The 13,912-nt window shown below is 28.7% G+C and overlaps 2 protein-coding genes across 2 annotated transcripts in view; one reads left to right on the plus strand and one right to left on the minus strand.

The window, feature by feature from the left end:
• Positions 1-895: 895 nt before the first annotated feature.
• LOC130445575 (short coiled-coil protein A) overlaps positions 896-13,912 on the plus strand; it is a 50,619-nt gene continuing 37,602 nt past the window's right edge. Inside the window, exon 1 of the mRNA XM_056781283.1 lies at positions 896-1,002. The gene's annotated coding sequence lies outside the window, so the exon portion shown is untranslated. The remainder of the gene's footprint in view (positions 1,003-13,912) is intronic.
• The window catches only part of LOC130445574 (ecdysone receptor), a 99,071-nt gene continuing 86,157 nt past the window's right edge, over positions 999-13,912 (minus strand). The window contains exons 8-10 of the mRNA XM_056781281.1: positions 12,100-12,322; positions 7,459-12,018; positions 999-7,092 (exon numbers count right to left, since the gene is read on the minus strand). Coding sequence (XP_056637259.1) covers positions 11,768-12,018; positions 12,100-12,322 — 474 coding nt within the window. The 3' untranslated portion in view covers positions 999-7,092; positions 7,459-11,767. The remainder of the gene's footprint in view (positions 7,093-7,458; positions 12,019-12,099; positions 12,323-13,912) is intronic.

Genomic DNA, 13,912 nt, shown 5'->3' on the forward strand with positions numbered 1-13,912 from the left:
AGAGATATTAAATAACAGAACTGAATTATAAATCTGTATGTTATAACAAAGTGACTAAAATCAGTATTACCACGATATATACATTAATATACAAGGACTTTTTAAGAGATCGTTACACTAATATAATTTAAAAACTAATATACAAATTTGGGAAGAATCGTTCTAAAATATAAAATTATCTAAAATCATTTTAATATGCGTATTTTAAAATATACACCAATATACTAGAAAATGATAATAAATCCTCAAATTTATCTCGTTTACCGCCATATTGTAGTGCTGACGTCACACACCGCCATTGTTAAAGTAGGTCAGGGATCACTTTCCAAACAAAATTATAACTGCGTTTGTGCTAAGTAAAAAAATACCTTCTAGCACAAAAAACGTTATCATCTTATACAATAGTAAACACTTTTTTAATAACTTTAAAAAAAAAACACTCTATCTCACAAACTTTGTTTGGAAATGGTAAGTATATGACGGCCGTGACGTTGTCTATTTATATAATTCGTAATGGCGTCGATTTATTACCACTGACCTATATAATAACGTATATTTTATTTATAATACAGGCACGTTTTAAATTAAATTTAAACATCGTTCAAATTTGTAATTATATCAAACAATTACCTAATTTTCTATCACATCAAATTTCACGATATTTAATAGAAAACAAACGATAAAAAAATAAGAACCTTCACTTCCTTACTATCGAAATCGAAGAGAATATTAATACCAATTGATAAAATAAAATTTTTATTTATATCGGTTTAGTGCGAAAAAAGAAATTAGAATATCTGATACGTAATTAATTTGAATACATTTGACAACACTGGAAAGTTGTGTACAATGCACGGAACACAAAAACAAAGACACGGGCCATTCCCATTTTAATATTAGGTGAGGACGCTAACCGAGAATAGGTTATTTCACTAGATAAACAGACTTTGTTATTAGCAGTTTTAACTAGTTTATGGGGGAAAAAATCGGATTTAAATAAAGGTAAGTAAATTTTTTATAATTAAAAGTGGATAATAGAAGTAACCAAACAAAATTGTTACTATAAAATTTCAATATTTTTCTTTATTTTTATTTCAAATAATAATTTCACTGAGAAAATAACTGGTAGATATGAAATGATAGCGTTGGGAAATTTCTAATTTAAATTTGTAACAAATTATATATTACAATAAATGGAATAGTTTGATACCGTATGTAACGATTTCTTAGCATTCGGAGGTTTTAAATGAAATTAACAAAACTAGTATAACCAAACATAATACATAACCTCATTGTCGTTGAATTGGAGTTTATAAATAGAATGTTTCTGTTTTCTAATCTATTTTTAGCTTAGTTCCTGTTGCTAATCTATTTTTGACATCTTCAATTATTTGTTTTATGTGTTGATCAGTTTTTTTTTATTTAATTTTGACAATGAGGTTATCGAATTTTCCATAGCAAGAATCTGATGTTAACTGCAATCTTAATCATTTACAAAACATGATGCAATAGCACGACATTATATTTCACTTTAATAATTTATTTAGCTTACCAAGAAAAAATTTGGTTAACAGTACAGTCGTTTAAAAATTATTTTTTTTTTGTTATTAAATTTAACGATCCATGCAGTCTTTAGCTTATCCTTACATCTATATGACAGACAAACATTTACGAAAAAATCTACAGTTAGCACGATGGCAGTCCAAAAAATTTGGCAGTGTCAAATATACAGGGTGAGATACAAAATCTAAAAGTTTTTAGTATTTCGTTTCATGAAAAGTGTTTTAACGTGAAATTGAGGAAATAGCATAGAAGGAAGGTTTCAAATTAGTCACAAATTTAAAAATTCGTTGTAACTACGAGGGTATGAGGAAAAGATACGAATTCGTCTACGTGACTTTTGAATTTCGTAACAAAGAGCTACTAGAAATAAATTTTAGTAAGGCGGTATACGTAAGGCACAATCTACGCAGTCTATAAGAAAGTGATTTTCGAAAATTAAAAATTACTACAACGAAAATAGTCGATTAACATGAAAGTAATTTGGATTTTTACGATTTTAAACTACTAATATACGATTGGGAAACAATAGAATAGAATCAAAACGTAGAAATTTTCAGTTACGGTGACCATACACTAGTTATAAAGGCGGCCATACTTACTGCGAAGAAATTCATTATGAAAAAATTTTTTTTTCTTATCGAAATTTCACGATATCAGGTATATTATAAACAAATTGAATTATTTTTGAAAAGTTTCCGAATTTTTGGACTACAGTGTATATTAAGCACCATCGTTTCCATAAAGTTTCAAGTCATAATTTTTAAATTAAACAAAAAAGAAAATTCGATAGTTTGGAGTACTGAAAATTGTATTTTGATGCGGATTAAAAATTTTGTATGCTCGATAGTTTTTCAAATAACTCAAAATGTTATAAATAAATAAATCTCTTATCTTAATTACGATCAAATTTAATTGTCCAGAAACTCATTTTGAACCCTTTTGGAGCAAGACACGATTCATTGCCAATTTTGGCATTAAGAAAATACAAAAAAGTTCCCATATAAGATTTTTAACCAACCCTGTATGTTTTTGAATGTAATTTATCAAAGTAAATCGTTACAAAAATGTAATTTTTATGACCCTCTTGTTATCCTCGATTTATTTCAAATTTTCGTTTATTTTTAGAATTTAGTACAAGTTTTTTGGGACATCCTTTATATGTGTATGTGATTTAAACAAATTTATCAACGAAAATCACTCAAAAACTTCGTTTTTATCACCTTTTAATCGTTTTTAAGTTTCCAAAATTTTGTTATTTAATTATAAAATTTTATACAAGTTTTTTTGAACACCCTGTATATGTGTATGTGATTTACTTGGATTTTCCAAAAACTCAAATTTTATAGCCTTTTAATAATCCTCGAGTTTTCTCAATTTTTTATTTAATCAAAAAATTTGATACAAGTTTTTTTTTGGGAAACCCTGTATATGTGTAATTTATTTAGATGGATTAATGAAAATAGTCAGAAAACGTAATTTTTATGACCCTCTTGTTATCCTCGATTTATTTCAAATTTTCGTTTATTTTTAGAATTTAGTACAAGTTTTTTGGGACATCCTTTATATGTGTATGTGATTTAAACAAATTTATCAACGAAAATCACTCAAAAACTTCGTTTTTATCACCTTTTAATCGTTTTTAAGTTTCCAAAATTTTGTTATTTAATTATAAAATTTTATACAAGTTTTTTTGAACACCCTGTATATGTGTATGTGATTTACTTGGATTTTCCAAAAACTCAAATTTTATAGCCTTTTAATAATCCTCGAGTTTTCTCAATTTTTTATTTAATCAAAAAATTTGATACAAGTTTTTTTTTTGGGAAACCCTGTATATGTGTAATTTATTTAGATGGATTAATGAAAATAGTCAGAAAACGTAATTTTTATGACCCTCTTGTTATCCTCGATTTATTTCAAATTTTCGTTTATTTTTAGAATTTAGTACAAGTTTTTTGGGACATCCTTTATATGTGTATGTGATTTAAACAAATTTATCAACGAAAATCACTCAAAAACTTCGTTTTTATCACCTTTTAATCGTTTTTAAGTTTCCAAAATTTTGTTATTTAATTATAAAATTTTATACAAGTTTTTTTGAACACCCTGTATATGTGTATGTGATTTACTTGGATTTTCCAAAAACTCAAATTTTATAGCCTTTTAATAATCCTCGAGTTTTCTCAATTTTTTATTTAATCAAAAAATTTGATACAAGTTTTTTTTTTGGGAAACCCTGTATATGTGTAATTTATTTAGATGGATTAATGAAAATAGTCAGAAAACGTAATTTTTATGACCCTCTTGTTATCCTCGATTTATTTCAAATTTTCGTTTATTTTTAGAATTTAGTACAAGTTTTTTGGGACATCCTTTATATGTGTATGTGATTTAAACAAATTTATCAACTAAAATCACTCAAAAACTTCGTTTTTATCACCTTTTAATCGTTTTTAAGTTTCCAAAATTTTGTTATTTAATTATAACATTTGATACAAGTTTTTTTGAACACCCTGTATATGTGTATGTGATTTACTTGGATTTTCCAAAAACTCAAATTTTATAGCCTTTTAATAATCCTCGAGTTTTCTCAATTTTTTATTTAATCAAAAAATTTGATACAAGTTTTTTTTTTTGGGAAACCCTGTATATGTGTAATTTATTTAGATGGATTAATGAAAATAGTCAGAAAACGTAATTTTTATGACCCTCTTGTTATCCTCGATTTATTTCAAATTTTCGTTTATTTTTAGAATTTAGTACAAGTTTTTTGGGACATCCTTTATATGTGTATGTGATTTAAACAAATTTATCAACGAAAATCACTCAAAAACTTCGTTTTTATCACCTTTTAATCGTTTTTAAGTTTCCAAAATTTTGTTATTTAATTATAAAATTTTATACAAGTTTTTTTGAACACCCTGTATATGTGTATGTGATTTACTTGGATTTTCCAAAAACTCAAATTTTATAGCCTTTTAATAATCCTCGAGTTTTCTCAATTTTTTATTTAATCAAAAAATTTGATACAAGTTTTTTTTTGGGAAACCCTGTATATGTGTAATTTATTTAGATGGATTAATGAAAATAGTCAGAAAACGTAATTTTTATGACCCTCTTGTTATCCTCGATTTATTTCAAATTTTCGTTTATTTTTAGAATTTAGTACAAGTTTTTTTGGGACATCCTTTATATGTGTATGTGATTTAAACAAATTTATCAACTAAAATCACTCAAAAACTTCGTTTTTATCACCTTTTAATCGTTTTTAAGTTTCCAAAATTTTGTTATTTAATTATAACATTTGATACAAGTTTTTTTGAACACCCTGTATATGTGTATGTGATTTACTTGGATTTTCCAAAAACTCAAATTTTATAGCCTTTTAATAATCCTCGAGTTTTCTCAATTTTTTATTTAATCAAAAAATTTGATACAAGTTTTTTTTTTGGGAAACCCTGTATATGTGTAATTTATTTAGATGGATTAATGAAAATAGTCAGAAAACGTAATTTTTATGACCCTCTTGTTATCCTCGATTTATTTCAAATTTTCGTTTATTTTTAGAATTTAGTACAAGTTTTTTGGGACATCCTTTATATGTGTATGTGATTTAAACAAATTTATCAACGAAAATCACTCAAAAACTTCGTTTTTATCACCTTTTAATCGTTTTTAAGTTTCCAAAATTTTGTTATTTAATTATAAAATTTTATACAAGTTTTTTTGAACACCCTGTATATGTGTATGTGATTTACTTGGATTTTCCAAAAACTCAAATTTTATAGCCTTTTAATAATCCTCGAGTTTTCTCAATTTTTTATTTAATCAAAAAATTTGATACAAGTTTTTTTTTGGGAAACCCTGTATATGTGTAATTTATTTAGATGGATTAATGAAAATAGTCAGAAAACGTAATTTTTATGACCCTCTTGTTATCCTCGATTTATTTCAAATTTTCGTTTATTTTTAGAATTTAGTACAAGTTTTTTTGGGACATCCTTTATATGTGTATGTGATTTAAACAAATTTATCAACTAAAATCACTCAAAAACTTTGTTTTTATCATCTTTTAATCGTTTTTAAGTTTCCAAAATTTTGTTATTTAATTATAACATTTGATACAAGTTTTTTTGGGAACACCCTGTATATGTGTAATTATTTATTTAAACGAATTAATGAAAATCGCCCAAATACATAATTTTTATGATACTCTGATCGTTCCCAAATTTTCTAAAAATTTCTTATTCGCTTAATAAACTGGATACAGGATTTTTGGGAAATCAATTTTTTTCCCGTTACTCGGTTGAGGTAAAAACACTTTTTATGAAATAATTTACATCACTCGAATCACAACATTTCGTTTTTTTTTTTTTTATATACGCTAACAATAATGGAATAAATACATTAAAAAAAAAATCGATTTTGTATTCTCCAACTTGTTATTGATATTAAAAAATTTGTGCCGAGCTTAGACTTTTTTTTTTATATATTCACTTAATTTAAATTACAAGTTTTATTATTTATAAAAAGTCACTGATTCAACTTTTTATTACGCAGACTGCATGGATTTTTGGTAGGGACCTTTGACAATAAATTCCAACATTAAACTAATTTCAAAATCTCAATTTTTATTTTGTCCAATGTATAAAATTGTTATTTGTATCGATACGCAAACTCGTTTCTGATGGAAAATTTGAAAATTCTCATACACGACTCGAATGTCGATTTATTATCAAAGGAAACCTACGAACGTACGTACATCAAGTGAAACATGATGATGAAACATGAGTGGTGTGAGACAGAGTCACTGCTGGCAGTGAATACAAATCAATTTGAGTTTATCATCTTCCAAATATGTCGTTCAATAACAAACAATTTTACCATTAAATATACGTTGCTGATTATGTACAGTTTTCTTTAAAAGTATGACTTTAATGTGCGCGGATTACAGATTTACGCAGACCTCAGGAAACGCCCGGTTGATCGCGTGACAAACGCGCGATATCAATATGATCGCGCGACGTACTTGAATCTGACGTCTTCTATTAACTTGTGTCCGTAACCTGTACGCTAACATTTTTTTTCTGATCGCCCGGTATTCGATTATCCCTTTTCTGATCGCTTGTTGTACAATTCTTGTGATTACAAGGCATTGACTGACCTTTTTAGTGATCGCGCGATATATGATGATTTCTTTTTTGATCGCGTCTCGTACACTGCATTTTTTGCCGATCGCGCGCGATATCCTATGACCTCTTTTAAGACCTAGCGATGTATGCTGACCTTTTCAGTGATCGCGCGTTGTCTACCGACCTTTTTTGCGGTCGCGCGATTTCGATTTTTTTATTTCTATTCACGCTTTGTACGATGATACTTTTTTTTCCGATCGCGCGATATCATATGACCATTTTTATGATCTAGCGACAGTCTATGACCTTTTTTATGATCTAGTGATATCCTATAACCTCTTTTATGATCTAACGTTATCCTATGACCTTTTTTTATGAAACGGCGATATCCTATGACCTTTTTTATGATCTAGCGATATCCATGACCTTTTTTTTTATGAAATAGCGATATCCTAGGACATCTTTTATGATCTAACGTTATCCTTTGACCTTTTTTTATGATCTAGCGATATCCTTTGACCTTTTTTTATGATCTAGCGATATCCTATGACCTTTTTTATGATCTAGCGATATCCATGACCTTTTTTATGATCTAGCGATATCCATGACCTTTTTTTTTATGAAATAGCGATATCCTAGGACATCTTTTATGATCTAACGTTATCCTTTGACCTTTTTTTATGATCTAGCGATATCCTTTGACCTTTTTTTATGATCTAGCGATATCCTATGACCTTTTTTATGATCTAGCGATATCCATGACCTTTTTTATGATCTAGCGATATCCATGACCTTTTTTTTTATGAAATAGCGATATCCTAGGACATCTTTTATGATCTAACGTTATCCTTTGACCTTTTTTTATGATCTAGCGATATCCTTGGACATCTTTTATGATCTAACGTTATCCTTTGACCTTTTTTTATGATCTAGCGATATCCTTTGACCTCTTTTATAATCTAGTGATATCCTATGACCTTTTTTATGATCTAGTGTTATCCGATGACCTTTTTTATGATCTAGCGACAGTCTATGACCTTTTTTATGATCTAGTGATATCCTATAACCTCTTTTATGATCTAACGTTATCCTTTGACCTTTTTTTTATGAAATAGCGATATCCTAGGACATCTTTTATGATCTAACGTTATCCTTTGACCTTTTTTTATGATCTAGCGATATCCTATGACCTTTTTTATGATCTAGTGTTATCCTTTGACCTTTTTTTATGATCGAACGTTATCTTATGACCTTTTTTTATGAAACAGCGATATCCTATGACCTTTTTTATGATCTAGTGTTATCCTTTGACCTTTTTTTATGATCGAACGTTATCTTATGACCTTTTTTATGATCTAACGTTATCTTATGACCTTTTTTTATGAAACAGCGATATCCTATGACTTTTTTTATGATCTAACGTTATCCTTTGACCTTTTTTTATGATCTAACGTTATCTTATGACCTTTTTTATGATCTAGCGATATCCTATGACCTCTTTTATGATCTAACGTTATCCTTTGACCTTTTTCTATGATCTAGCGATATCCTGTGATCTCTTTTATAATCTAGTGATATCCTTTGACCTTTTTTTATGATCGAACGTTATCTTATGACCTTTTTTATGATCTAACGTTATCCTACAACCTTTTTTATGATCTAGCGATGTGATTTGGCGTTTTTTTGATCGCGCGTCGTCCGCTGACGATTTTCGAGGTTGCGCGATGATTAAAATGAGAAATTTTTTGGGGTGGAAAGCGTGAAAAAATACATTTTTGAAAGATGACTTGACTCAAAACTATAGACTGAAGGAGTCAACCGACTGCTGAGTGACTAATCGAAAATTTCCATTTTTATGTTCCTGAAATGTTTGTACCATTTTATTATTTTGTACGCTTGCTTTGAATACAGGGCGAGTGTCTTACTAATAGAAAATAGATATTAAATATTTCTCGAACAATTTTTTTTTGTCAGCCAACAACTTTCTTTATATTATGTAAAATTACAGGCAATTTCTTTTTATACAGTATATAAATATTTCCCATAGCATTTTATTTATTTATTTATTTTTTCTAACCTGTTCGAATTATGTATGGGGTTGACTCCTGAGTAAATAAATATGTATTTTTTGCAAGTCCAATTTTTAAAATTACGCTATTCTATAAAAAATTTTGTTTCCAAATTCCGAACAAAAAAAAATTTAATAGTGCATTTCATGCAATAGATTTTTTTTTCTAATTGAATAATAATTTTTTTTTATTTTCGAATCCACACTGAAAAATCGAAATTTTATTATAAAAATATCATTTTTATTATTATTTATTATAGAATAGCTTAATTAAACTTTAAAAGTTTTAAAATTATTTAAATTTAACGTTATATTTTTGCAAAAGGGCGTAAAATTCAATTTCCAAGTGCCGTAATGCCCTTTTGGCAACAATATATTTATAAAATTAATTTTGAAAATGAATAACAATAAATAATTTACAAATAAAACAAAATTATATAAAATTAATAAATATATGTATATATATATATATAAGTATTCTATATATAAAAAAAATTATTTGGACTTTTAAGGCAATAGATGGCGCTGAAATTATGTGTTTCAACAAAATACGTCTGTCTCGTTTTTTTTTATGAAAATATGTTTATCTACAATCGATGAAAAATATGTTTATATGCATTTATTAAATGTTCAAAAAAAAATCAAACCAAACTTTAATATCTCCATCATTTCATTAAATACTTTTGAATACAATTAATTAGTACCCAGGTACCATAAGATACAATTAAAGTAATATTTTATTATATAAATATATAGTTGCAACAATTTTGACAAAAAAAACATAAATGTTATGCTGATTAGATCAAAAAAGATCCAAACCGGTCTGTAATTTAAATAATTCACATTTAGTTTTAAAGCCAAAAGTAAAAATGCAAAATAATAATTTATAAGTCACGAATGAAAATATTTTCGCCATTTGAGTATGAAAAAGCGTTTTTGTCAAACGGGTGTCGCGCTTAAACAAAAATTAATAGTCCCAAACGTTATTTAAAAGACATTAGAAAACATTAATAATAATTTCACTCATTCTTGATAAAAAATAAATATGTTATGCTGACGAGATCAAAAAAGATCAAAACCGGTCCGTAATATGAATAATTCATATTAAATTTTACAAGTGCAAATAAAAATGGCGTGTTTAACAGTTTCCAATTTTTAAAAGAAAGAAAATGAACTGATTTTAATGCGTTTTATATTTCGCTTGGATATTTTAAATAGAAAAATTTTTTTGTTATACTGTCGAGGACCAAAACCGTCCTATAACTCACGCAAATCATTCGTAGCCTAGTATAATCTGATCAAAAACATATAATTCAATATTAGTAGTGGAAATAGCCATTAAAATAGTTGTTTCTCTTATATCAAACCAAGAAATAATGTTTCCAAAATCTTTTCAAATCGACAATAATCCGAAGAAAAAAAATTCTAGTCCATCACGCTGACGAGATCTAAGAAGAACAAAATCGGTCACAACTCTTTTACGTTACGATAGTTTGAATCGACTATTATTTGAAATAAAATATTTAATTCAGTTCATTATTACACTGATGAGACCTAGTAAGTTTAAAAACCGATCTATAACTCATATTAATTTCACTTGAAGATTATTAGAAAATAAATAGCCGAGTTTTTATCGAACTTATTATTATACTGACGAGTCTTCGAAAGCTCGAAACTGGTCTGTAACCCTACGATAATTGATTTAATATTAGAATTAGCAATTTTAACAATTTTTTGTTTCTATTAGTACGGAAAGAAGAAGCCAGTTGTCTATAATCAAATTAAAGGTTTTATATAAAAAAAAAATGTTATACTGATGAGATCTAGAAAAGCTGAAACCGTTAACTCACTAATCGAGGAAAACTTAATATTCGTTCAAGCATATAGCAACGAGTTTAATTAATTTTTTTTTTAAATTTTATACTGACGAGATCTAACAAAACGAAAATCGGTCAAAACTAACGAAAATCGTTTTTAAGATAAACATTTCGTTTTCTATTTAAATCAAAAGTTCAAAATAGATATTTGTTATACTGAAGCGACCTAAAAGGAACACAAATCGGTCCATAATTCATGTAAATTTCCGTAATGGCATATAACTGGGTAATCGAAATGAAGTTACGATAGTTTGATTCGCTTTTTTTTTTGTTCTAATTCAGCTGCGGAAACGTCTAAAATGACAGAAACTATATCGTATAAAAAATGAGTAGACTATTCAACTACACATTCAATTTAAACATCAAATAGTGTTCTTCAAGGCAGGATATAGTCTATCGAAAAGAAGTTATGTCGTTTTTGTTTTAATGCGCACTCTTATTAATTATAAAGACGGCGGTGCCGTGAATATCCGATCGAAAGGTAAAGGAAAAAAAATTATGCGACGGCACGCGTCGAAAATAGCACGCTGTATATATGTCTCTCTCCCTATCAATCTTAATCGGACGGCTGCTGCTAAATTTCGGTTTATAATATCTCTCGAAGCAATTCCGCCCCCATTGCCAGAATACGGTGCTAACAAATTGCACGTTTTCGTTTAATCTTCTTGTTATTTTTTCGTTTTGCACCAGTCCTCAGACTTTTTGTATCCGTGTTAAAGCGGAAAGGCACCTCAAATGGTATTTTTATTTCAGTCCTGTCCAGTCTTACCAATTTAAGTAAGCATTTCGCCAAGAAAGGTTCTTATATAAAAGTTTTTTTTTTCTATTTGGTTTCGTTAAAAAAATCTACGGTATAATTTGATTCTTACGTCTGGTTCTAACGTTTCTCTCTCTCTCTCTCTCTATATATATATATATATATATATATAGGTGCCGTTGTGTTAGTTAATAAAAAAAAAACAAAGAGTAATATAATATTGTTCACAGCCAGCTTGATGGTGCCAACTTCTTACTAATTTCCTGTCCGTTTCTTGTCCTATATACAACGATAATAATAATAATAATAAGGGGACAGTTGAAACTTTGTAGCACCACCCTTTCCGGGTTATCCGGGGAGGTCATGTAGACTATGTTTTCAAATCGACGTCCCATATTTCCGCCAAGAACGGGGGTAACTTTTTGTTTTTCAATTTGAGGCTAAAGCACATTTTCGAATTTTGATTACCCAACGTCCTCAGTTCGGTCAATACGGAAAGTAGTTTCGCGAATACGGTTCCGGGTCTCGGTTTTCTTCTATTGTCCACGTAAGCCCGTAAAGCTTCTAAATAGATCTCTTGGATTTTTTCCACTTTCCAACCCTCGATCAGATCCGGACGTTCTGAAAATTAATTTCGTTTCATAATTCGAACAAAAAAAAAAACTACTTTAAGAAGAAAAAAAAAATAATAATAATAATTACCGGAAAAAATAACGATCGCCGTTAATAATGCGTATTCGGCGTTATCGACTTGCATCGAATACATCGTTCTACAAAAATGCAACAGATCTTCGATAGTTTCTCCCATGCCCGCTAGGTTGTAGCTATCTCTCGAATACGGTTGATTATTGACGAACAATATGGAATCTGTATTGTAATCGTATCGCCTAGCCATCCTGAACATCATTACTTCACTGGAACACGCCTAAAAAATTGATAATTTTTATTTCTTTCGATACGGAATGACGTTCGGATCTTTTTAGAACAAACAAAACTATCAAACAATCTGTTATACTGAAAATATACTGTTGCAAAACATTTATTTATTCACCAAGTTGTCCAGAATTGTTTAAAGGTCAGCAGAGACAATTCGACATTAGTAAAAACATCCAGATAAGGTCAATAGTAACATCCAAAGATGGTTTACGACAAATGGTAAGGTCCAGAGACAGTTTAAGACAAATAGTAACGTTCAAGAGATGGTTTAAGACAAATAGTAACGTCCAGAGATGGTTTAGGTTAATAATACTAACGTCCAGAGTTAGTTTAAGACAAATAGTAACGTCCAGATATGGTTTATGTTAATAATAATAACGTCCAGAGTTAGTTTAAGACAAATAGGAACGTCCAGAGTTAGTTTAAGACTAATAGAAACGTCCAGAGATGATTCATGTTAATAATAATAACGTCCAGAGTTAGTTTAAGACAAATAGGAACGTCCAGAGTTAGTTTAAGACTAATAGAAACGTCCAGAGATGATTCATTATAATAATAATAACGTCCAGAGTTAGTTTAAGACTAATAAAAACGTCCAGAGATGGTTTATGTTAATAATAATAACGTCCAGAGTTAGTTTAAGACAAATAGTAACGTCCAGAGATAGTTTAAGACAAATACTAACGTCCAGAGTTAGTTTAAGACAAATACTAACGTCCAGAGTTAGTTTAAGACTAATAAAAACGTCCAGAGATGGTTTATGTTAATAATAATAACGTCCAGAGTTAGTTTAAGACAAATAGGAACGTCCAGAGTTAGTTTAAGACTAATAGAAACGTTCAGAGATGATTCATGTTAATAATAATAACGTCCAGAGTTAGTTTAAGAAAAATACTAACGTCCAGAGTTAGTTTAAGACTAATAGAAACGTCCAGAGATGATTCATGTTAATAATAATAACGTCCAGAGTTAGTTTAAGACAAATAGTAACGTCCAGAGACAGTTTAAGACAAATAGTAACGTCCAGAGACAGTTTAAGACAAATAGTAACGTCCAGTGATAGTTTAAGACAAATAGTAACGTCCAGAGACAGTTTAAGACAAATAGTAAGGTCCAGAGTTAATTTAAGACTAATAGAAACGTCCAGAGATGATTTATGTTAATAATAATAACGTCCAGAGTTAGTTTAAGAAAAATACTAACGTCCAGAGTTAGTTTAAGACTAATAGAAACGTCCAGAGATGATTCATGTTAATAATAATAACGTCCAGAGTTAGTTTAAGACAAATAGTAACGTCCAGAGACAGTTTAAGACAAATAGTAACGTCCAGAGACAGTTTAAGACAAATAGTAACGTCCAGAGACAGTTTAAGACAAATAGTAACGTCCAGTGATAGTTTAAGACAAATAGTAACGTCCAGAGATAGTTTAAGACAAATAGTAACGTCCAGAGACAGTTTAAGACAAATAGTAACGTCCAGTGATAGTTTAAGACAAATAGTAACGTCCAGAGACAGTTTAAGACAAATAGTAACGTCCAGTGATAGTTTAAGACAAATAGGAACGTCCAGAGTTAGTT

This window comes from Diorhabda sublineata, chromosome 6 (genome assembly GCF_026230105.1).
Source record: "Diorhabda sublineata isolate icDioSubl1.1 chromosome 6, icDioSubl1.1, whole genome shotgun sequence".
Taxonomy (NCBI): domain Eukaryota; kingdom Metazoa; phylum Arthropoda; class Insecta; order Coleoptera; family Chrysomelidae; genus Diorhabda; species Diorhabda sublineata.